Here is a 26,115-nt window from a genome sequence, read left to right as displayed (position 1 = left end):
TCTAGTGAGTAAAATATTGCGATTTCTTTTGTTGTTTAAATGTGTCACCACAGGCCACTGAACCACTGTCCTAGATCAACCAAAATAACAAGCAACTGCAAACAAGGAGTCTTATACAAGTGACCCAAGAAGAGGCACTCTCATTTTTTTTGTTTTTTTTGTTTACTGAAGATGAAACAAAAAAATGTCTTACTAGGAAAAGATCTGCACAATTGGTATACTGTGAATAATTTCTGTTTTTTAAGAATCCGTTTTTAAGTATAAGTGCTTGCAGCATTGACACGTGCACCACAGTGAGAGGTTTGTGGCCAAGTTTGAGCCAACATAAACAGCTATGAAAATAAGCTTTGATATCACAGCTTTTTGGGGTATTTCTGTAATAAGGAACTGCCCCTTTTTTAACATTTGAAATCTTGTCTCTGTTTCTCTGAACTCTAATTTAGTGTGATGTGGAGAATTTAAGGGAAAATGTGAAGCCACTCCGATGACTCCTCGCGCCACTTAACTGCACTTAATTTATTTTCATGCAAGTAAACAACTTAAAAACCGCGGCATGCGCAGGAGAATAAATTGTTATTATTAAACATCAAACATCGATTGATAGGAAGCATTTTAATATACGCTTCAAGGACAAATCCACGTGTTCAATATTTCTATTAATATCAATTTCCTGTTCGTGTAGATCAATTTAAATCATTAGTATTTTATCGTGTCTTTGAACCATTTACATTTTTTTATTCAAGAATTTAAAAATGAATTTCTGCAGCAGTCAGGTCGCAAAATCGTTCAGAATAATGTTTATTATCCTAATCAATAATTAACTCCGTCAGTGCTCACTAGAGCCGAAATGGATGACTTTTAGTGTTGTAAACCTCGTTTGATAATCTGCAAAAGACACAATGAACCAATGAATCCTCCAAATTTAGAAACTAACATGTTGACAGCAGTCCATCATGTGGCTTCAGCGCGCGCTCATTTAACGAATAAATGTCAGTGTTTTTTCATAATAATTCATTTTCTCAACAATATCACAGATTATCGTCATTCAGGCAAAAAAAAACAAACACTCAAATGCAGATCCGGAAAAGAAAATACCACCGGTGCCTCTTAGAACGACGTAAACGCCTCACAAATTAAATGAATTTAACTGACTAGACTTCCATTAATTCAGGTGTCCGACTATCTCAGAGCGCAGATAAAAGTTTCCTTTTTCTCTGCACATGTGAGACGCCTGCCTCACACTGTCAGCTGACAGCCATTGAAAAGGCAAATGCGCCAACTAGTGTCCGAAAGCAGCATGGCGGAGGATCTGCAGGGTGTGCCGTCATTTTGATGTGACGCTTATATCATTTCAGGTTTCTAATGAATTCAGCCTCTGGCGCACACACACACGCACACACACACACACACTCACACACACAGACACACACACACACACTTACACACACAGTTGTGTCTTTTGATGTGGAGGAAACCTATTTGCCTGTTTGCTTTAATTCTCTTATTAATTCAGCTCAGCCAATTAAAGTGATAGGGATCTGTCTTCTACCCGTAATTTAACTTGATGAAAGTGCTATTTACCTACAGAGGAGGTGCGAAGCCGCCAGATATAATAGCTTTTTCAAAAAGGAATAAATGACAGTAAAACCACAGGCCTCTGCAGTCTAAAGCCTTCATTAGATAAATGATAAACAGCTCAAGAAAACTAAAATGGATCAGAGATGGTGCTCACCAATGTGATAAAGGTGCACTTAATACATTATTTTATCAATTAAACTGACTCCACGTGAGGCTGAGAATTCCTAACAACACAGAGCTTGCTTTGCACTAAACTGTAATACATTATTTGACGTTTTAATCCATCACGTTGAATATCTTACACATTTATAATTCATTTATGTAATACCAACGGTGCTTATGTTATTAACTATAATAAAAAATGTCCAAATAATACATTTTACGCCCAGCTCTGTAAAAAAACAAAAAAAACATCTCCCTTTTTTTAACTCACTGTCTCCTAATTTCTGTCTGCATCGCGTTAACGTCGGTCTAAAAAAAAAAAAAAAAACACGAGCAGAGAGAAAAGCACAGATATGTATCAATAATTCAGCTAGTGTGTGTGCGTGTGCGTGTGTGTGTGTGTGACAACAACATAGGGCTCGAGGAAGGAGCACCGGGGAGTTTGATTGGCCTGGTGAAAGCCCAACCCAGCAGATTCATTGGTGGAAATCCTCTCCACACTCCCAACCACGAAACACTAAAATGACTCGGGTAAAATAATATCGCAGCACTCTGCACTCCGTCCAGCCTCGCGGCTCCTGCTCGCGCCCCGCAAACCCCTGCGCTAAAGGATAACTTTTAAAGGGAAATTCAGCTGGAAGCGACGGAACATCTCCCTCTTGTAACAGAGTGACGTTGGCTTTTTTTGTTGTTGAGGGAAGCGATCCAACGAGGATAAAGTTGCAAGAACTTTTACACGCAAGAAAAAGGACACTGATGTACTGCAAGTAGTTGGGCTGTAGATATTCGGGCTTGAAACATTTAGTTTTTTTCCCCCCAGAGAAGTCTGGTGAGATCTGAAGAGGCGTCTGGCAAAGTTTGGCTGTTCGGTCGACTCATTATCATACTTTTAAAAACGTTAAACCGAGAAAGCCAGTCAACTGGATTGTCGAACTTTCTGCATCGCGGCTGGATTACCCGATTACCGTTGACAGATTGCCACTGATCGGCAATAATATATTTAGAACTTTCATTGACTCGTTGTAGAAAGTAAGAGCTCAAGCAGTTGGCAGTGTTGATATACTGTGTCCACGCGGCTGAAACTGTCCATCAAGTGTGCGACGGATAAGAGCGATATCAGACAAGTTCACCACTAAGAGACACTTTGTTTGTACGCTTTTTTTGTTGTTGAAGTTAGTATAAAACAGAACGACTCTGATGTTCCTCGGGCTGTCACATCCTGTGCAGATGATCTAGCACTCAGTCATCAGAGTTTAATAGTTTCTGTTAAGGTCGCGAGGCTCTCTTCACTCAGACTTGGTGCGCTCTCGCCTCCATCCTTTGCGCTCACACAGTGGACCCCTGAGACCACCAGCGTCCGGAGAAAAAAACAACAGTTTTTCTCCCCAAAAAGAGTCCTGCTCTTCTGATACAACCCGGTCAGGTGGCACTGACCCAAACTGTTGTGATGCATATTCCCGTAGAGCCGCCCACCACCAGACGGTTCACGCCGCCCTCCACGTCCTTCCCCTGTAAACTTGGAGACGGAAACGGGGCCATGGCCACCCCGGGGCCCCTCAGGTCGAGATCCGACTCCAGGAACGTGGTGGACGTCCTGGCGGACCACGCCGGCGAGCTGGTCAGGACCGACAGCCCCAACTTCCTCTGCTCCGTCCTCCCGTCTCACTGGAGGTGCAACAAGACGCTCCCCGTGGCGTTCAAGGCAAGACACATGGCTTCTAAGTTTACTTAGTTATATTTGTATTCTGATGACGCACACTGTGGGGTTCTTACTGTGGAGAGTGCATGAAATTAACAACTTTGAAAAAGGATTAAGGCCAACCAGAAACATTTTATTGAGGAAACTATTTTTATATTAGTGAGCTCTGGAAGTTGTGCTATTGGTTTCTGTTTGGGTTTGTATTTGTGTAGAATATTAAATTATTAATGGATTAACTATCGGCTTCAAACGGCTCCATCCAGAGTAATAACATCCTTAATCTGACCAGAAATTATTAAAGATGAGATGTCTGAAATCAGAAGGTGACTGAGCAAATATATCAGAACTCCATTTCTGTATTATTATATTTTTCTGTATTATTGCCTCTATGAGTTTGGTGCTTTATAGTTGTGTCTCGTGTTAATATTAGAACTTGAATTATCTAAATCATGTATTTGGATCAGATCCAATGAGAACACGAGGAAAATAAATAACAATGGTACAGTATAATGAAGCACATGTTATACACATTTTATAATATAATTGTTAAATGAAATGTATCTACATTAGAGAGTGTCTACCAAATGAAATCCTCCAGCTATATTATTTATGTAATGTTGTATTGCAGGCATACTTGTGAAATTATGAGGAATTTCCTGCTTAATATTATGGGACTCGGATGCGGTTTTACGCGCGCATGTGTGTATGTGTTTGGTTTGGTGACCTAGAGTGACCGCCTGTCTCCTGTGCAGGTCGTGGCTCTGGGTGATGTCCCCGACGGGACTCTGGTCACCGTGATGGCCGGGAACGACGAGAACTACTCGGCCGAACTGAGGAACGCCTCCGCCGTGATGAAGAACCAGGTGGCCCGCTTTAACGACCTGCGCTTTGTGGGCAGGAGCGGACGAGGTGAGCTGAAACACACGCGCACGCGCGCGCGCGCACACACACACACACACACACACACACACACACACACACACACACACACACACACACACACACACACACACAGAGTGAAAGAACGGCTACAACTGATTGTAATGCCATTTGCAGCAACATTTGGAAACGCGCTTATAATAATGTAACGGATCATATGTCTGGGTCTAAGTGGAGAACGACTGACAACTGACAGCGTGTTTCTCATTTCTAAATAAATGTGAAAAAATATGAAACGTCTGTGATACCGGATATGTTGCACAGACACACACATAAACGCTTATGCTCATTTAAATATGGCGGTTAAAGTATCTGTCAGATCTCTCTTGTCCATTATGAAGATTTTTTTTAAAGTGCAGATCTGGAATCATTTAGCTTCCAGTACGGCGAGTGCCCTCACTTTGCCAACTGACGTCCATGGGTGTCATCCGAAACATCTGGCCTGCGTCACGGTGAACAGTTGTGATGTGACTGTAATTTTCCTAATCCAGGGGAATATAAATGATTATCCACGTGGTGTAAATCTGCGGGATAGATTTAAAAAATTAATTTAAATTAAATAAATTTAAAAAAAAACTCGCAATTCAGGTCCTGCGAAGTGTCAAATAATCCCCACCCCAAAAATCCTATAAAACACAATATTTATCATGGCTATTGTGTGCTGTATTTAAAAAGAAATCACACACCAACCGGCCTGCTTTAAGGATGGAATGTTGTGGTCAATGCATAGGCCCGTTGAGGAACATTTTTGTGTGATATTGACGATATCAAAACCTCAACTATTATCAGATAAACAACAAAATGTCCTGAAATATATATATATATATATATATATTTTTTTTTTCCAAGTCTGGAATTGGGAGCCTGTTCTGCCCGTTTGTAATTCATTTTAATATTAAAATAGCTGTGATTTGATGGATAGGAAAGGGATCTCCAAATAAATAAATAAAAGAAGTAGCCTTTTCATTTCTGTAGACAAGAACCCCACTCGAAGATTCTTCTTTCCTCCCACGCATTCTTTTTTTAACAAGAGCTGCCTCTCTCAGTACGGGAGACGAGCACCGGACCCGCCGCATGAAACGGCCTTCCTCCCCTCTGCAGGGAGATATCCAACTCCTTGTAGAACAATAAACTATACGCTGTAAACCATTTCGGACGATCTGGAACACATTGTCTCAATAATCGAAATCATACCCGGCCATCAAAAGAGGTGGTCCATGCCTCTTCTATTTTTTTTCCCCTCCTCTCCCCCTCCTTTAATTCAAAGGCTGCAGCGGGACAAAAGCCGGTGATGATTTTGAGGTTGAACAAGCGAGGTATTGTTGCGAACAAGAGACAAAACAAATAGTTTGCAGATAATTGGAAAGGGCCGTTTATAACGTGACATGACGCGTCCTGCATAAAAGCTCATGGTCATGTTTGCTGTGCTGCAGGAAAGAGCTTCACTCTGACCATCACCGTGATCACCGGACCGCCACAAGTGGCCACCTACCACCGCGCCATCAAAGTCACCGTGGATGGACCCCGAGAACCACGCAGTGAGTACACGCACACCCGCGCGCGCGCACACACGCACACACGCACACCAACGCTACTATTGTTCTTGCTAAAAACGCATTGTGGTGTGATGAGAATGTTGCAGAGCCACCCAGTTAGAAGCAGCTATTCTTGGTCCTGAAAGTGTGTGTGTGTGTGTGTGTGTGGGGGGGGGGGGGGGGGGGGGGGGGGGGGGGGGGGGGTATCTCTACATGCTAAAAAAACAGCATGAGTCATATGCAGATGATGCATGAAAATCTAACACTGTGAGCAGGTCTGACTGTGTTTGTGGGTGCTTGTGCTTTGCAATTGTCACACCAAGGAGGTAAAAAAATCTGTTCACACCATCACATGTGCCAAAATTGGGTTTCCAGTAGATATATTTTGGGGTTAAGACCTGGGTTAAGACCTGGGTTTTGGGGTTAAGATTAGAAATAAGACTGGGGTTAGGCATGTAGCGGTTATGGTTAGGCCTCCAGGGAATGAATATAGGGCAGTGCATTGTCCTCGCAAGTATGGTAGCGCAGGTTTGTGTGTGTGTGTATGTGTGTGTGTGCCTGCAGCAGGGGCACAGTGACGGGCCCAGTCAGAGGAAACTGTAAAGCATATTAAGGCATAACCCAAGACCACTAAGAGGAGCTGAGTGAGTCTCCAAGCCGCAGGTGGCTCAGCTCAGTCGACCCCCCTCCCCTCCTCCCCCTCCGTCCCTCCCTCCCTCCCTCCTCCTCACCCCTACCTTCCCCAGTGCTGGTCAGAGGGGGTCGAGCTACCTGGCCGACCACATAAGTGGCTCGTTTATTTCACACAGGGCAAGACTCCGTCCACTGTTAGGCCTGGCAGGGAGGCCCCCGGAGTGCTAAAGCTGTTAGCGCCACCGCTCAGCCGCAGCTCCATTCTCATGTGGTTTAATGCGGCTGGTGTGAGGGGATGGCGGAGAGTGCTGTTACTCACATGAGGCAGGGGCCGTGTGCATGCTCAAGGCCGGCTAGACGAGATGGGTAGGGTTTCATGATCCACCTATGGAGGGACGGGGGTCTGTAATGGTTCTAGGGTGCAGGGGTTTTAGAACGGGCGGATAGCTGGGGCTTGTGCTCGCGTTTGCCGAGGAGGGATATTCAGGACAGGGTGGATTTAGCCCAGTCAAAACAGACCACAGCAGGGGAAGAGAGAGTGGTAGCAAGTGCCACATGAGAAGGTGGGGGGGGGGGGGGTATGGCTGGCAGAGAGGGAGACGAGGGGCACAGAAAGAGGAGCATGAACCCCCCCCCTGCGCCAGGCTGGACGCTATTTGCAGAAGCATTAAAGAGAACAGCGACTGCAAAGGAGGGGGATAATTATAAACACTCTATGTGTGTGTGTGTGTGTGTGTGTGTGTGTGTGTGTGTGTGTGTGTGTGTGTGGATGGTTTCAATTTGTCTTTTGTTAAAAGAAAAAAGGAAAAAAAAAGCTTAACGTGTGTGTCTGTGCATAAATGCATTCTCATGTGCATCTGCGAGTGCCTCAGCTTGAAATAACTGTGTACATCAAGGTTGTCTCCTGTCTGTCTGTCAACACGCTGCAGCTCCAGCTGAGGCGTCAGAGTGGCCGTGCTACTTTTACACTGGCGCTGGGTGCTATAAAGTGACACTGTTTAATATAGGGCAGGAGGAATTTAGGCCTCCAATAAACTCTGTTACACGGTGCTGAGAGGGAATTTGTAGAATGACAGAAAAGAAACTTCTGCAAAGGATGATTTACATATTTCTTTTTTTTTTTAAAAGCATCAGAGTATGATTTCCATTTGTAGTAGAAGCTCCTTCATCTTAACCTCCCGTAACCTAGAGTGTGTTTGATTTGTGGAAATGTCAAGATGGCTGAAAAGCTTATCTGAAACATGAATAATACATACAGTTACTCTTCAGTAAAAAAACAAAACAGATCCAGCCTCAACCAGGAAGTTAAAACAGCTGATCACAGTTAATAGAATAAGCATATTTATATAACTCATTACATTTGGTTTTTAATGGGCTGTCAGTTCTGAGGCGGGGAGGAGCTTTCAGTCCAATTCAGTGTATCAAAGGACTCGTGTAGCCTCAAAATAGAAATCACTTGAGAGATGAGATAAAGGACCTCTCCTATTTAAACAAGAAGCACACAAGAGTCTAATATCAGTCATGTTAGGGCACAGTCAAAATGCAGGAGCACACACTACCATTCAGACGTTATTAGGGCCATAAAATCAGATTCTTCACCACAAAGCACCACGTTATTTCGGCTGTACGTCGTTTAGAGCCAAAGCAGAGAGCCACTTCTGCCAAACACATAAAACTAATAGCATTTTTTCATTACAAATCTCATCCTCGGAGACGGCTACGTACTCCAACGCTGCTTTTGATCGCCACCGATGCCACACAGTGTTGCCTGTGCAGCTCAGCTTTATCACTGGTAGAGTGCAGACAGCCTAAAGGCCAGACTTGGCCCACGCTGGGCTCACCTGTCCGCAGGCTGGCGGGCTGTAGAGGCTGTTTGTGTAGGGCCTCGCATTTGCATGGCTGCCAGCCGAGCAGCGGCAGGAGTTGGCACAGAGGGAGGAGGTTTTATTAATGTTTACGGATCCAGTCAGGAGAACCTGACGGACAGGACTGCGGCGGCGGCGGCGGCGGTGGCTCGCCAGCGGCAAAGTAACAAAGGACACCATGCCTTCGGAAAACACTTGAGCCGTATGATAGACTCTCTCACACACACACGGGCACAAATGTCTACGCTAATGTATATTCACATGCCCCCCCCACACACACACACACACACACACACACACACACACACACTTAAATGAACATACACAGACAGCATTCTGTTCCTCAACAGAAAGTCGGCTACATATTCAGCTAAGTATTTTTGTCTCCCTTGCTGCTTATTTCCTCATCACACATCCGGCATTCATCACCATACCTCCCCCCCCCCCTCCCCCCATGTGTCTGTCATACTATATTATCAAACTTCTGCTGAGGCCAAACTGGAAACACAACTGTTGCAACTGAAAACTCTCCCTCCAGCTCTGACACATATATGAGAGAGAGAGAGAGAGAGAGAGAGAGAGAGAAGAAAAAAAGACAGAAAAAGGAAAGCAGATGACTTAAGTGTCAAGACCCTCCCTGTTCATCACACACTAGGTGCACCCTGCGGTGTTATGCTCACCAATTAATCCCACAACTATATTTTTGGTGTTCGTCTCACTCCCTCGCTTACATATGACATCAGCCGCGACCTATTTACCCAAGGGGGGGAGGGAGGGAGGGAGGGGGGGAGGGAGGGGGGGGGCTGTTTGTATTTCCATATCTCTCGACCTGAACTGAATCAGTCCCCAGGAAGAAAAGATGAACTCACCGCAGGTCAGGCTGGGCCAGAGAGATCAAATAAGGGGAGTTGGAAATATTTGGAGCTTGTGATATGATGTTCAGAAATAATTTACAGTGTGTGTGTGTGTGTGTGTGTGTGTGTGTGTGTGTGGGGGGTGGGGGGGGGGGGGGGGGGTGAAACAAATGATTAGTACTTAAGTATTTGAATGTGTAGAAACAAAATGAGAACAATATAGATGTGCAGATATCATTTACAGATCTTAAGATGTGGGGAAAAAATAAGGGTGTAAGTAAATCTATATATATATATATATATATATATATATATATATCAGTGTGTGAAAATCAACACTCAGAGCTTGAACCTGTGTGTGTGACGCCGAATTTTACCGCTGAATCTGATCGGGCAATTAGAAAGCATTTTTTTCTTTTTTTAAAAACAAGTTTAGAGAATATGTCAAATTGTCCAGGCAAGTTCGCAAATGATTCTGGTAGGTATTTATTATTCATCTTTAAAAAATCGACATCATTTGCACCCGTTTCGTTCCCACCCAGAGGTCTGACGGTCGGGCAGGTTAAAGAAACAGAAAGGAGAGACCGTTGTTTGCTGAATGTTGAGGATGTGGAAGTCTGTCGTAGCGAGGCCAGAGCGGCAATTTGTCTGATGAGACTTGAACATTGACACACACGAATACACCCTCACCGCTAACACAATTATACAGTGTACATGCAATACCTGCATACGTTCACGTAGAGCTCACACACCTCCCCACCCATGGGCCCACACATCCACCTAAATCAAGTGCTGTCGTGTTTTGTTGTCTCTATTTACTCGGCTGGGTGTGTTCACAGAGCTCCAGGAGGAGAATGGCAGGCATGGGGTGGTGGTGGTGGTGTGTGTGGGTGTGTGTGGGTGTGTGTGTGTGTGTGTGGGGGGGTGCACATGTTGGAGTTGGCGGGTTGATTCTATTTGCATTTGGCACACAGACTGTACAAAGTATGCAAATTGACAAACAATGACATTTGCTGTGTTATTTTTCCTGCGATATTGCAGTCTCTTGGTAAAGTAAACAATAAGGCAGCGTGCGTGTCGATGCGTATGCATTTGCGTGCGCGTGTGCTCAGCTCATACACCTGCCAGGTGCGTCCATCTCTTTAAGTCCCCCCCCCCCCCCAAAACCCCACCCCACGGGCCACGCCCGCGCTCCACAAATCACATGAAAGGCTCGCCCTCGGTGCGAATTGCTCTCTCAAAAGGCAACTTTGATGTCTGAAAATAGAGATGGGTGTCTTTGAAAGAACGGCCTACAGGTGTATCAGTGCCAGGGGAGGGGGGGGGGCAGTGGCACGTCTGATGATGGGTGCTTTCCTGACCGTAACTCACAGATGTATTACCTGGAGACATAGTGGCCTATACGCACGCACAAACACACACACACACACACACACACACACACACACACACACACACACACACACACACAGACACACACACAGACACACAGACACATAAATAGCAATTAATCTGAACAATCAAACTCATGATCAACTAATTTTCTGGTTTGGGGAAAAAACATGTCTGCCAGTCTGCCTCAATACCACTGACAGACAGATGGGGACAGATAAAGGGGAGATTTTATGTCTTCGGCGAAACGACACTCAGTGGCGTCTGCAGTGTCTGGAGGACGCTGACCGCGACGTTCCTCCTTCCTGGGGTCCAGACGCGTCATACTTGGCCCTCAGTGATTAGAAGCAGAGCAAACATTGGCCAACTGATAAATCCGCTGGAATGCGGCGCTGCGTAATGAATGGGTTTGGACTGATTTCAGAGACACATTCTGAGGTCTGAGGCTTGCGACGGGCGGGCGGCGCATGAGGCCAGTTTCCTTCGACAGTCGTGCAAGATATGCCCGTATTAGAGACGACCATCTGCACGCTGCCGTTGATTATTAAGCGAGACATCTTTCAGTCTCTTCAGTTATGTTCGAGTCAGAGTCATTAAAGCGTGATTCAACAGACATGAAAGCATCTGTAATATAATCAAATTTTGTTGTGGGAGGGTAAACAAAGGTCTGAGATGAAAGCTCTTTGACCACTGTTGCCACCTTAATCACATCATGAAGCGCTGAGGCCAACTCCCTTTGAGGGCCACACACACACACAGACACGCACACACACACACACAGCTGTTGGTAATCCTACTTAGGCTTTTGTACTATGGCTTTCCTGTGAAAGCAGAGCTAATTAGTCTAAATACCAAAGCTAAACTGAGATATAAACAAAGAAAATATACCCATTAGTCCCTTACTGGCCCTTTTCTCCTCGCTGAGTCTGTTTACTCTTCGACATGTTGCTGCAGCGTCAATGCACAAGTTTTCCTGTTAAAAACAGGAAAAAAGAAGAGCATTGTCTGACAATTTGAGGCAGCGCGATGTCCCTCCCTTGGGCCAGTTGATGACTGTCGGAGACACACACAAACACACAATAGCCTCGGGGCCAAATGCCCTTTCTTTTTTCCACTCAGACAAAAATTTCCACCCTGCATTTGCTGACGCCAGATAGAACAGCAGTGCGTACAACGGACTACCGAATTATTTACAGAGGCCCCAGACAGTGCTTCTAATTCACCCCGATGATGCAAGTAGAAGGCATTTTTTCTCAGAATCCCTGACGAGGTAGGCCAATGTCGCTGCTCCTTCTCCAGGCTCTCCACCCACTCCCCTCTAAACTCACCAGCCAAGCGTCTTTCCTGTTTACCTACCTATGAAGGGAAGTAAAATGCCCACTCTGTGTGTGCTCACTCTTCCTTATTTACACTGACCCATACGAGAGGGAGCCATTACAACCTTTCAGCCGTAATTCAATAAAAGTTCCGTTTTGCATTTAGAAAAATAAATGGCCCGTGAGGGGCGGAATATTTTCTCCCCCGCTGCATTATGACAATAAACCGGTTTCTGTGTTGGGGCAGTGGGGACGGGGGTGGAGGAGGTTTGTGGGAAGAAGGCACCTGCTGGTTACTGGAAAAGACGCCGTGTACCACCACCCTGCGGTTTTGGATATTTATTTCTTCAGGCCTTAATGGTTAGGAACAGTGAGCAAATAATAGGTGTAGCGAGATCTTTCTTTTGCTTCCAGGAGCGGAGGAGGTTGTAATCCTCTGGGTAAACACAGAGGGAAGCCTTGGAAACATCACAGAAACCAAGAGGTCAATCTTTGAGACCCTCAACGCTGCTGTAGCGGTCCCACAGACGTGATTATAACTTTCGAGAAAGTACTGAAAGTCAAGTATGTGCGTGCTTACATGCAGGAAAATTCACACATTTCAAATTTCACACATTTGCTTTGACCCACCTGAAATATCAATTCTCATTCTGCGTAACTGTGTGCGTGTTTAGGGGCAAATGCACGCTTTCTGCACATCCCTGTGCGTGAGCTAGCATGCACAAAGGTGTGAACGCCAAGCCGTTTGACACATCTGCTGGCGTTGCATTGATGTATGTGACAACGGCAGCTTGCTTTCCTTTCCCACAGCCTTGCGAGGCCCCCACCTTTCCCCCGGCACCTCGCTGCTTCGAACAACCTGACTACCGCGTATACGCGCAATCACGTACACAGCCACAAACGCACAACAACCCCAGTCACCATTAGAGATTAATAAAAAAAAAAAAAGAAAACATTGAGAGCAACTTATTGCTTTAATATGAGCTGTCACCGGAGCCAAACAGGCCTTCTGTGCTCGACGAGGCCAGAGCAGCAGAAGTAGCAGCACTGGGGGGAATCTACCAAGTCTGCAGGCAAGCAGCCAAAAAGTGCCTGAAAAAACAGCCATATCGAGCCTAACACGCCTCAACTCCAGAGTAGAAGACAGTTACACACACAGACACACAAGCACACACACACACACACACACACACACACACGTGTAGAATGGAGGGACAAAAGAGGGATGATTGCTCTCAATGTGCTACGGGCCTTGCTGTATTGTCAGAGAATCCGGGTGCAGTGGGCCTTATTTTGGCACCCCTTCATCCTCTTTGCCTGCCTCAACCTGCCTTGCCGTGAGGCTGTCCTTGTGTGGCACTGCTTCTGTTCCACACACACACACACAAACGGACACACGCAAAGAGCTTTATCCCCTTATCAGAAAAGGAAGGCTGCGCCCTTTGCTCAAACAGTCTCATGTAGCAACTTCCGCTGTGAGCAGCTTGTTTTCAGACCTGCAAGGGGGATTTTCACACTGCTGATGTCCCCAGAGAGATGCCGACACATCTGCCTGGGGGACCAGACGATCCCCCAGCTGTGGTCAGAGAGGGTAAAACTGATAAAAAAAATTAAAACAAACGTGCCAAAACTCTTGTTGACCCCCCTCCTGAAAGCTTAGATGGAAATAATGTGTCCACAAACTTGCCGGCGTAGTCGGTGTTGCCATGTTTATGACAGACCTCAGCTCATAGTAGTTTATGTGTTAGGAAATAAACAGTCCGTGCATTCAATCCATGGTAATGATATAGCCGTTCAAATGTAACGCATGCATACACAAAGTGTTACAAATGTGTTATGTAAATGAGTGAAAAGTAGTGCAATCTCTGTGTGCGGCTAGCATCGACTCATTTAGGCCCAGACGAGACAGCCACAATCACCATCCAAGGGTGAAACCCACATCCTTCAGGGTCAGCCTCAAAACAAGAACTTTGATTCGTCCCACTGTAAATACCCAACAGTGTGATTGGTGGCCTTGGGAAACACGGTGCCCGAAAAACACACCGCTGCAGAAATGCTTTTACGAGCTGCGCTATATACGGTTCCAGTAACAGGACGATTAAGGGAAGTATAAGACAAGAGGAAAGAGGCAGGGTGGGAACGAGAACGTTGGGGGGGGGGGTTCAGGTCTGCTAGCAAGGAGGAAGAGGAAGACAGGTGTACGAGTCTTTGCTCAACAGATGTCGAAACGTCCCCGGCGTCTGTTGAGGGCAAACGGAAGTCTGCTCGCAGGCAAGTAGGCCTCGCTGCAACACATGTTCAACTGTCGCCCCACATCGCACTGCGAGGATTCAGAAGTGAGATAAACAGGCTGCTCTCGTGTTCACATCTTTTCAACACTTAACTGAAAACACATGCAGCACGGGTTTACTTCAAGAGTGAAGATAGATGCATTTTCAGTGGTGGTACTATTGATTTGACAATATTCAAACATTTTATAACCTGCAGAAGGCTGCCATCAAAAGTCAGCCTTCATATTATTGGACTCACACATTCTTCTTGCACTGCCCAGACATTCTTTGTGTGTAATCCTATAGCATACTGACATAGACTTTACAGTCCAGACATAGTTTTCACTGTTGAGCGAGATACACGCACTCCAAATCAATTCTAGTGTGTTATCAGGGGCCTATCAAGTCATTTATACGTCGAATACAAATATTTACACTTCAAATATATTCAGTGCAGGCTTGGGTCGGGGCCAAAGCACGTATTGCCCTTTGCTGTCTGGATAGAGTTTCACTTTGCCCCCGAAAAAGCGGCCCAGCCATTTACTAAAAAGAGCTTGTGTTTAATGTGTCTCCCTTCGGACGGGAACATATGTTTCTTTCTTTCAATGGAGACGGAGGCAGACAGAGAGAAAAGAGAGGAGAAGTGGAGGAAAAAAAAAAAGGGGGGGGGGGTGGCTGAAGGAGAGGAAGCAGGTCGTATTGGGTGATCATTCAGCTGTGGCGTCGGCGCTTAAGGCCTGGCTGTCACCTCGCTGAGCAAACACTGTCTCTGTGTTGAGCTGATACGGGCTTTGTGGAGGCGAAGGCTGGGCAAGACTCAGTGGAGTTTACTGTGCATGTGGTCGGGTGGAACCTTATAACAAATAGCTTCACACTTTTTCACATCGCTTGCACGTGAATGTATGTGCGTGCGCTTCAAAGCACGGAGAGCAACAGAGCAGAGTAACATCTCAAGTTATTCTGCAGCAAAGATAAAACACTATCAGGAAATTAAAAAAACAACACACACACACACACACACACTCATACACACACAAAACAAAGCAGGGCTGAGAACGGCACACCCATTTCTTCGAAACACAGCCATCGCCTTTCAGTGCATCGTTAATACCAGACATTTTATATCAAGCATTTTATTTGTTCTTCATAGACTTCCATAATGCTTTCAGATGATGCGACCGCTACTCTGAGAGGAGGCTAGTAAATCTACAACCTTTAGCATCCATTTCGGCTCTGGGCGCTTATTGAGCGCTGCTGTTTAGGCCTCATGTGTGCATTGGCCCCCATCTCCCAGCTCTATCTTGTGGTTATGATATCATAGAGAGAAAAACAAGGGCATTCTCTCCTAAGTGCACCCTGACACATTAAATATTCATCCGACCACAGAAACCCCTCTGAAATGGGGCCGGCGTGGAGCGCTGGCACCCCTCTGGCCCCCGGACCTGCAGAGTAGAAGTCAAATGTTGGCGGTCGGAGCAGACACGCTGTGGCTACAGACCGGGTCAACTGGCCAAAGAGAGCGCATTAACGCAAGGTTTAAGCGGAAGATACAGGTGGAGAGTCTTTGGGGACGTCTTGCAGAGATTTAAGTGATTTAGATAGTCGAAAGAAACACTTTTCTACAGTGAATAACGCCGACAACGTGCAGGAGAGAAATACACAGGCGAAAAGTTTAAAGTTAATTTCTTAATACCCCTTTAAATCACAAACAGTATAGGTGTCCTTCACAAGATTTCATTCACATATTCTCTATGGCAGCTCCGAAGTGTCTTAAAGATGAGAGGAAGTATGTGTGAGTGTGCTGCCGTCCTTTTGATAAGTATCCAAGAGACAAAGGCAGAGGGAAAAACAGAGGGGAAGGGGGATAAAAGAAAGTTTCGAGCCACCTCCCAGTTGATTAGTGGTGTTAACAGCGACTGCGGGCCCCCGGGGTTAATGAGCCCCAGGCCTCCGCTCCTCCAAAAAAAAAAGAAATCACCCTCTCACAGCCCACTAAACCCCCCTACTGGAAGCTCCGAACAGTGTGTCACCAAACGCCGTGCGTCCCTGCCAACTGGAACTGGGCCACAGAATCCACAGCCATAGGCTCGAGTGTGTGCACGTGTGTGTTTGTGGGCAGCTGAATGATCACTTTCATCCATAAAGAGTCAGCCAATTCATCTTAGACCACCACTGGCCGCAGAAAAACGGACCAATTATCGTTTTTTTGGGGTTTCTTTCCTCTGCCGTCTGTCTTTTTATTTTTTCGACCAGAGAGCGGTGGGATGTATCGTTTCCCTGACCTCAGCCGTTTGAGGTGGTGTAAATCTCTTAATAACTACACAAGGACACATATAGGGGCTATATTTGGAGGGCTGCTTCCCCTGGCCGCCCCTGCTCTGGCCTGGAGCAGACAGTAGCCACAGTGTCTATGTGGATGATGGAGCCTGTGTGTGTGTGTGTGTGTGTGTGTGTGTGTGTGTGTGTATGAGAGAGAGAGAGTGAGAGTGAGAACGCAGACCTTCATTCCTTCCATCAGTGTTTAAAGAGAAGGCAGACTCGCCACATGTGAGTGTGAATAAAAAAGATATTACAGAGTTTGTGTCGGCGTGTGTCCACCCATGTTTCTGAGTAACGGCACGGAGTAAACTCGGTGGGTGGACACACACACACACACACACACACACACACACACACACACCGTCCTTTCCTTTGGCTTCCAACGTCCTTAATGCTCAGCAAAACAAACAACTGGAGAGCAGCAAGAGCATTGCCGTCTCCACTCTGACATATTTCTTTCTCTCTCTCACACACACACACACACACACACACACACATAAAGTGGCAACGGATTTCTTGATCAGTGGGTGTGAATGAAATAAATCGGAGCATTCTGTGCTGCCCTTTGGCCTTGGACAGGAGGGGTTTTGTATTCAGTAACTGCCTGCTGTTCAGACACTGTGTCTGTGCATCAATGCGCGGCCGCGTACCCTTTTGTGCATCTGTGTGCGTGTGTGTTGGGGGCTGTCAATGCTAGATATTCCTATACAGTTCGTAAAGAGAGGACGGAGGGGAGGCGGTGGGCACAAACAAATGGACAGAGCGGTAAACGAGAGGATACTTTACCCATGGGTCAGCCTCCGAGGGAAGATATATTGCCCATGGGTCAGTGGAGAGAAAGGACGGGCAAAATCCATATTGGCCCGTCTGCCTTGCCCCCTTTATATAGTGATAAAATATTCAAATCCAGCCATTACTTCACATTAGGCTACTCTGTAGAGATGCCAGGAAGAAAACCACAATGTATATATGGTTCACACACAGTTTTGGTGCATTGATAGTTACATTAAAATCTCTTCCTCCCATTAGAGGCATAGCCCTCATCCGGACTCACGTCTGACATTTAACGTGTGTTCACATGTACAGCACGTGTGTGTGTGTGTGTGTGTGTGTGTGTGAACATGTGTATTTGTACATGTCTGCGTACGTGTGTCTACATAAAAGGCATGTACAGAGTTTTTTTTTTTTTCTTCTTCTTACCATCTCCCTGAACGGGACATCAAAGTGATAAGGGCGCTAAGTGTGTTGGTTAGTTTTCCGTGGTCTGGATAAAAAGAGATGCAGCAGATATGCCTCACTTATTCTCACATCCTGCACACACACAGACACACACACACACACACACACACACACCTACAAAAGCGGTCTCTTTCTTTATCCGTTATGTTTAAGACTGATGACTATATGGTCTGGTAGCCTCGTCTGGGTGGTTCCTTCTGACTAAGTGCTGTGTCAGTCAGATCTGAATGTTTGTGTGTGTGTGTGGGTGTGAGAGAGAGAGAGAGAGGGGTGGTTATTTGGGGCAAATCTACTCACTTTGTTCTTGTTTTTTTTTAAAGGAGGCAAGATAAAGATCGCTAAGCTTCAGCAGTTCATAGAAGGGCCTAATGTCACAATTCGTAGTTCATTATTTCTTTGACTTCAGGTTCAGGGAAAACAGCCTTCTCTCGCACAAATTATTTTCAACCACTTACGCTATCGTTATCTGCGGATGACACGGCAGCAGGTGCAGTTTGAGTAACACTTAGTGTCTAGTCGATGTATGTCAAGGTCTGCTAACGGTCTAATAATATTTTTGTGTTTGCAAGCTGAAAACATGGTGACAGTGTCTCTTCCCCTCCCTTATATAATTTCATCCTGTGCGAGTGTTTGTGAATTATACAGTGGAGGATATTGATGGAACTTCATGGTCCAAGTTGATTTTACACTGATTACAGTTTAGACAGGCGATGATCTGGTTTATTTTTTGCCAGGACATTAGAAACTGCCCGGCTTCGTCAAGAAATTTGGAAGAGGGAAAGGTTTTCCAGTAGGGGCTCTTGTTATTGTTTTTGCTATTTTTGTACAAACGCTGGAAATATAAAGTGCCATCTTGTGCCATTTTCCTGGTTGTGTAGGTGGTAAATTGGCAAGTCCTTGATTTCTCTCTTACCCGTCCTCCTCATGTCGCTGTTTCAGGGCACAGAGTGAAGATAGAAGACCCCCAGAAGATGCAGTTCTCGGACAGGCTGTCAGAGATCGAGCGCTACCAGCGGTCTATGCGGATAGGCCCGGTGAACAATAATCCCCGCCCCATCCACCAAAACCACCTAAGCACCACACAAGGTGAGGACCACTAATACATACAACCACAACCAACCAACATCCCCCGCTGCACTGTAAAGTACGCGCACATTAACCGCCATTACTTAGAAGCAAATCACTCCTTCAATAAAACAAACATATTTGGTTTTATTTGGCCAGAGGGTAAGTAATCCATAACACCAATCTGTTAAACATCAACACAGTACAGTGTGTGGAGTTCACCCAGCAGTAAACTGAGCCAAGAGCGCTTCGTGTGCGTTTCCGCCACGCTGGGCTTTTGAGTTCTGCTCCACAGATCTGGGGGCTGTTATGTGTGTTGGCCGTCCGAGGGGAAGCTCGTGTCAGTTTTGTCCCCGGGTGCCCTGCGTTGGTGGGTCCGGGCCCCACAGCGTGCAGGGTTGAGTCTGTGGCCAGGTGGCATGGCGGGTGCTGCCAACCGAGCTTGGCCTGGGTGCTGGAACTGGCCTCCGCACACCGCGCGCTACAGCCTCAGGAATTTAACAGCCGCCCGCTACCTTGGCAATCACGTCACTCTCAGACTGGTCGAATGTGTGGGAGTGGGGGAGGAGGGGGGGGAGGGGGGGGAGGAGGAGGCTGAGACCCAGACTGAGGTGGTGCGATGAAGGGGAGGGGGTTTGTTTTATGCGTATGTGTGTGTGTGTGTGTGTGTGTAGAGAGCTGTGTGGGTGATGCTTGGAGTGAGGATGAGTGTTCAATCTCCGTCATATGTCAGAGCCTCTTTAACAGGATACAGACTAAACACACACACACACACACACACACACACACACAGTGTGCCATCCTCTCCCACCCACTCTCTAGTTCTCATGCTAGCTAATGAATCTCATTACCTTTGTATCAGCATGTTGCTGTGTACGGGAGGGCTTGTTCGGGAGCTCTGGGTCGTGTGTGGGTGGACCTCTATCAGCGTGTGTCGCAGCCGTTCACCAGTGTTTGGCCTTGTGCTCAGCTTAGCCAGCGCTGAGTCACCAGTACGGGCCTATCTAACCGCTGACTGACGAAAACACAGGATAGTTTGCCCCCCCCCCCCACATGTCCTTACTGACCTTTGATATTGATTTTGTTCCCTCGCACTGCCTGTACATCTCAGCCATTTTAGAAACCCCAATGACTGCTTGTGCTGAAAATAAACACTGCGCCGCTTCAACACAATACAGCCACTGTGATGATAATTTTCTGATGGGTTTGAGTTTGGCGTGAGCTCTGAAGGTTGTCTGCCAATAAAAAGCCCCCTGCAGCTAGGCTTATACGGGGAGATTTAAGTTTCTGAGTGTTGACTTGAATGCGGGGGGGGCTCTCCGATCGGCAGGGAGAGGTGTACAGACTTGGTCCAGACAGCAGACGAAGGGGAGCTCTTTGCTCTGCTCTCGTCTGCCTCGCACGGGATTAGGCCAAGAATTAGAGCGTCACAGGCTTCAAAGGGCTGCAATGTTGCAACACACACACACACACACACACAGACGTACAGTACATACACCGTGAGCAGACACAACACTTTAACATAACATTAGAGCTGTCAGAGACGGTATAAGGCCTTGAGCTTGACGTTACAGCTGCCACTGACTGGAGTGACTGGAGGCCGTCTACGAGGAGTGTGTGAGACAGACGAGGGGTAGGGCTGTTAAAAACCACACACCTTAATCTGTGGCATTAGCATCATGACGGCATACCGCAGGGCAGGAGCGGTAAAAAAATAATTAAATAACAGAGCAGCGGGCCCTTCTCCCTCCCACCTCGTCTATCCGCTGGAGCGTCTGAGTGGCGGGCTGGAAACGCAGATGTATGTCGCTCCCGTATGCGTAGGAATCGCGCGCAGGCAACAACGACACGGCATTACAAGCGAAGCTCAAACAAAAATAGACTTGTTGTAATAAATCCCGTTCAGAGACACAGGGAGGTGTTTACATATCAACAGCACACACGTCTCTGCTTTTGGCAGCCCTGCCAGACGCTGTTGTATTTTGCAGATACTTTAAATCCCGGGGCCTGTTTGTTTGGGGATTGCCGGGTGATAGATCGCCCATCAACACGTTATAATTACACGGATTCCCGCCTCGCTGTTACAAAAGATGTTTTCCATTATCCGGGGGCTGGAAACTTGTGTTTCTCCCCTTGAAGAAAGCTAAAAGAAAAAAAAATAATACAGTGTCATCTCCTCCTAAAGCCTCCTTGCTTCATATTGTTGTCTGAGCAATGAAATACTGTCTCAGTTTTCTTGTCAACACGACGCGTCTCCAGACATCTGCTCAACGCTACCCTGGATTCTTAAACCTCCATTGCACCATAGGCACATTGAAAACACAAAAACACACACATACACAATTGTGTGCTAGTGTTGCAAGTTTCTCCGCTGGTGCCCCAGACAGACAGGGTAATTAAGAGCTCATTACAGTGCATGCAGTGACAGGAATCCTGCACGCTGGCAGACGCTGCATTCGCTGCTTGTTTTTGTTCTCCTGTGGCCACAGGTAAGCCTGCTAGACATGTGGAATGATTCTCAGCGAGGGGCGGAGGGAGGGAGTGTGTGTGTGTGTGTGTGTGTGGTTGACAATGCGCGGTTCAACTAGTGCAGTAAAGCAAATCTGACACTCTGACAATCAAGTACTAAATTGTTATTCTGGTTTTCAAAACCTCAAGTGAGGTACATGTGTATACTATGTGTTAGTGGGTGGCAGTTTCTTTTCTCTTTTTAATTGCTCTCAGACAGAGCGGAGTTTGTCCTTTAACTTCTAACTGTGACATTGGTTTTATAATACACAGTTCTTTCCGAGCAAACCGATGGTAGAAAATGAGATGTTCTTCATCAAGTGGAGAACGGATTCCAGTTTTACCTCGTTCCATTTCAAATGCAGACAAAACTCAACAAGCCCCTGGCACAGCCTCTAACAGACAGCCCAGACGAAAGCGGCTCCTTTAACTTAAATGTGTTTTAATGGTGGGGGGAGGGGGGAGGGGGGAGGGGGGGTGCTTCAGTCCTGAAGAAATAAAGTATCAATTTAATCACCCAAAGAAAAAAAGAAAAAGTCCTGGCACTTTTGAGGTGGTATCATTTAACATGTTATTTGTTCCAACACCTGTGTGTTCCTCTCTGAAGAGGAGTATCAGATACTAGCATAACGTTCCGCCATCGAGTCAAGTGCTCGATGCTTTGATGAGGGCCCAAATGTGTGTGTGTGTGTGTGTGTGTGTGTGTGTGTGTGTGTGCGCCGGTCTGTTTGAATGTGTGACCCATGTGGTGGTGTTATTAAAAAACGTCAGTAGTATCTTGCAGAAATAATACATTTCATTTTTTTTTTTTAAAGTCCTATTTTAAAGAAGCAAAACTTTTTTTTATTTATGACACTTCCATAAATGTTAGTACCTCTGGCTTCCTCCTTGCACCACTGGCACACATCTGCCGCAGCTGTGCTCTGGCCCTGTTGTCCAGTATGTTCAGGCCGTGGCCTCTGGACTGGACTTCACTTGAGAAAGTCCTGTTTGATGGAGGACCGGCCCGATGCAGCAGTGCCCCTCCCGCCTCGTCCGCAGCGACCACACTGTTTACACCACATAAACAAGCCGGCCGGGCCCCCCCCTAGGTTCGAGGCGGCACTCTGCTACCGCCGCGGCCGAGAGGCTCACACTAATTCACACATCCAGAATGACATGATCAGCCAATTAGAAGCGAGCGCGAGACAGGAAATTAGCACCGTCAGGTAGCTGTGGTGTGGACTTTAGAGTAGAGCCGTCACGCTAGTTGGGTTTCATGCTGATTTCTGCCAAAACCGAGCAGGAAGCTGGCCCTCTGAGGCCAATACAACCAAAAGGAGCTGGAATCTGGACCGGTCCTTTAGACACTCTGTTTTACTTCTGCACTCCGCTATTTACATAATATGTCAATGGCTGCCGCGGAGTTTATTTGTTATGGTGCCTGAAAGCTTCACTTGTGGTTACTCTCTTTTTGTGACCCCGAGATGAATAATTCAAACTGAAAATGTTTTTGTTCTTCGACAAAAAAGAAAAAAAAAAAAATCTTTTGAAGCCGCCTCCTTGGTGAAAAAAAAAGAAAGAAAAAGAAAAAGAGAAGTGAGAGCAAGTTGTTTTTTACCAGACTCAACTGTTTGTGTAAGTTATAATTTCACATCAGAGTCCGGCTGAGTTTTACATTTCAGCAATTACAGAAACTACATGTGTGCCATGAACAGTCTCTATTGAGTCTGTGGAGAGGGGAAGGGTGGGAGGACGACGAGCTCTCAAAGAGAACATAGGATTTTTCAGCCCCATGTGTTTGTTTTTGCTCACGTTATAAGTGAGGGCCCAAAAGACATATCAAATGTCCCACATAGCTGAGCCAAGGCCGTGTTCCTCCCCTCTCTAACACGCTCCCTTTCTCCCTCCTTCCCTTCGCTGGCGTCTTTCTTTCTGTCCTGCCTGCTCTCTCACATTCTCTCCCCGTTGCGACGCCTAAGGCCTAAGCGAAACAGGAAGCCAGCACAAGGACCGGCATTCACTGTGTCTCAATGACACGCTTCATTACGGCAGGCGCTTTACATGTCTCAGAGGCGTTGCTGGATCCGGAGTCACGAGGATGGACGCCATCTTGGCTCAAACGTCCTCTCAGCCAGCCCTTTCATCTACACATGCACTTCAAAAAGCAGTGCATGTGTTTATTTGTGTGTGTCCCCCCCCCCCCGAAAAAAACTACGGCTGGCACCAACCCAAAGCTGCTTATTAGTGACGCAGTCGCCGCTTCTGCCCCTGCGCCTCCCCCACCTCCTCGGCTCCGCCCAGGGGGGGGGGGGGGGGGCGGCCCTCTTATTAACAGGGGTAATCTGTGCCTCTGGTATTGACGTTGTCTGCTGGCCAATCAAAATATTTGAAGGAAATGTTTATTTTCTTGAGCGAATCGCACCAGCTGCTTGCAAGCCTTTCTGAATAAGGCCATTTATGTGTAAGAATTTGCCATTGTGAGGTATAGTGCGGGACCTCTCGGTGACTGAGTGCTGATTTGGGTCTTTGCAGAGGAAGTGGAGGAGCTCCAGGGGAAGCACAGATCTTACACATGCTGAGCCCAGTGCGGCTATAGGTGAACAGCCCAGCGCTACACCCCCCCCCCCCACACCCCTCCTCTCTGCTTCTGGCATCCTTCTCCGCCCTAATTGCCACTACAGGAGGTTAGGAGTTTACTATATTGCGGTATCTCAACAGCAAAAGGCATAGAGTCATAGCAATACCACATGGCTGACTGCTGCGGTCGTTAAAAAGCAGAGCTCCACGGGTTAACTATTTTTCTTTAACATGCAGGTTTTTGTCTTAAACATTGATATGCATTTGAGGAAAAAAAAAGTTTGGAACAGACTGAGTCTGCCCCGCGTCCACAGAGCTCCGTGCTAGCAGTCGCCTAACAACTGCACCGTCTCAGACCCGAGAGCAAACAGCCCCCGTTTGTGTTCAGCCCTCCTGCGGTGTTGCCGTGGAGTGTGAAGCAGGGTCCCACGCGCTGGGCCAGCGGGTCCGCGACCCTCCTTCGCTTCCTGACAGCTCGGCTGGACAGGCTAGCGAGTGTCCTGCGCTTCACAGGTCTCCGCTGGGCCCCTCTGGTGTCTCGCCTTGAAAGACCCAAAAATATCTCCCATGCACCCACCAGGCATGTTTTTCCAGGCCGGGTCTCACTCGGGTGAGAAAAAAAACCCCGCCCCTCCTCTTTCCCAGTCCTCGCTGCTCAGTCAGCAGAGGCCGACCTGTGACAGGAAGACACATCTCCAAACCGCCAGATGTCAAGACAGTTTTGACAAGTCTGTCATGGGGAGATGTTTTTGGACCGTGCTTGAGATTTCTATGGTGCAGGCAGTGACTTCCTCACCCTGTGCACGTATACAACCCGCACATTTTCTCCACCAAAAAAAAAACGATTTTGCATTCCTGCACAGACTCCACTGACTTATTCCCAATAAGCAGATCCTAGTGCTCACCTATTGTTCATATTGTGTGTTACACCAGCCCTGTGGCAGGAGCAAATGGACGCCCCCGCTCTGAAGACATGCAAGGTGGAAGAGGACCTGAGACCATGGCCAGGTGAGACACCGCAATGCCCTTCTTCCTGACTGTTTTACTATGCCACAGGCGTCTGTCTAACTTTTGCTTTTTGGCAACTCTTTCAAGCCTCTCTTTTACCTTTTTCTTCGAGTAAAGCTCAGCTGTCCCAATTTAACGGCAAATCTAATGTGAATTGCATGTGTGCGAATCTTTTGTGTGTGTGTGTGTGTGTGTGTGTGTGTGTGTGTCCATGAGAAAGTTGTTTTGAAGGGTGCTCGTTAGTTGCTGAGACATAACCATCACGCGCGGCCCAATCAAAGAGCAGCGTCGAGGGGTGCGGTCACTAGCAAGCAATGGCCCTTAATTATCAAGTGCGAGCAAACAGGCTCGAAAAATACAGAGGAGATAATTGAGGCTCTGTGGAAAGTGTTGACACCTTTCAAAATGGTACACTTGAAGAACAAACTGAATACTTCCAAAGCTAATCTATTCTAATTAGACATTCCGTCAGCCTTTCAAATTAAAACATACAATGCTTGAAGAGGAGAAGCGGGAAAGACTGGCATAACACAGGGCGTGCCATTCGGTGTGACAATTTTTGAGTCTGTTTCGTTTCGCCCGTAGGGCCCTACTACACCCCAGAACATTCCTAAAACGCCACCACCCTGCCTTCTTCTTCCTTCTCTCCCACTCCGTCTTTCTTTCATTTGTTTCCTTGGCGATTTGGACCCTTGCTGCTGTCTAACAGCCCCCTCAGTCTGTCCCCGATCCCGGAAACCACCACACCACACTAGACGTGCTGAGTCATCCGCTCACACTACACTGAGGACACACATGCAGACACACACATACAAAGAATTTAAAAAAAACAAAAAAAAACTTTTGGATTCGGCTCAGCGAGCTTGTTCTCTTTTCTGCCGTTCAGCAAAAAAAATAACACGACGCCTGAAGCGGAGTATTGAGACACAGGAATAACATATTTACATGTGTTACTGCTTGTGCGAGGCATTTTCGAGCGAGAGATTCACTGCGGAGCAAAACGTTCATGATGGTGTGAAAAAATGTGATCGAACGCCACGGATAGTACATGTTTGAGGCATTGCAGCCTAAAACTGGAAATGCCGGGACCTAAAGAAAACATGACGGAGATGTAAGAAAGTGTAATAAATGATGATGCTACTTGTATTCAAATACCTTTATCCTTACAATAACA

The 26,115-nt window shown here is 46.7% G+C and overlaps 1 protein-coding gene across 3 annotated transcripts in view; it reads left to right on the top strand.

The window, feature by feature from the left end:
- Positions 1–26,115, top strand: part of runx3 (RUNX family transcription factor 3) — a gene marked incomplete at its 5' end in the record, with an annotated part of 46,030 nt that overhangs the window by 14,382 nt on the left and 5,533 nt on the right. The window contains 5 exons of one of the 3 annotated variants that reach the window (XM_079174816.1): positions 3,204–3,442; positions 4,192–4,348; positions 5,812–5,916; positions 18,741–18,887; positions 24,867–24,941. In XM_079174816.1, coding sequence (XP_079030942.1) covers positions 3,204–3,442; positions 4,192–4,348; positions 5,812–5,916; positions 18,741–18,887; positions 24,867–24,941 — 723 coding nt within the window. Of the gene's footprint in view, positions 1–2,305; positions 3,443–4,191; positions 4,349–5,811; positions 5,917–18,740; positions 18,888–24,866; positions 24,942–26,115 lie in introns of those variants that run through there. The other 2 variants (XM_079174817.1, XM_079174818.1) reach the window with 2 other exon arrangements.

This window comes from Pholis gunnellus (genome assembly GCF_910591455.1).
Source record: "Pholis gunnellus genome assembly, chromosome: 15".
Classification (NCBI taxonomy): domain Eukaryota; kingdom Metazoa; phylum Chordata; class Actinopteri; order Perciformes; family Pholidae; genus Pholis; species Pholis gunnellus.
This window is presented reverse-complemented; position numbering and strand designations above follow the sequence as displayed.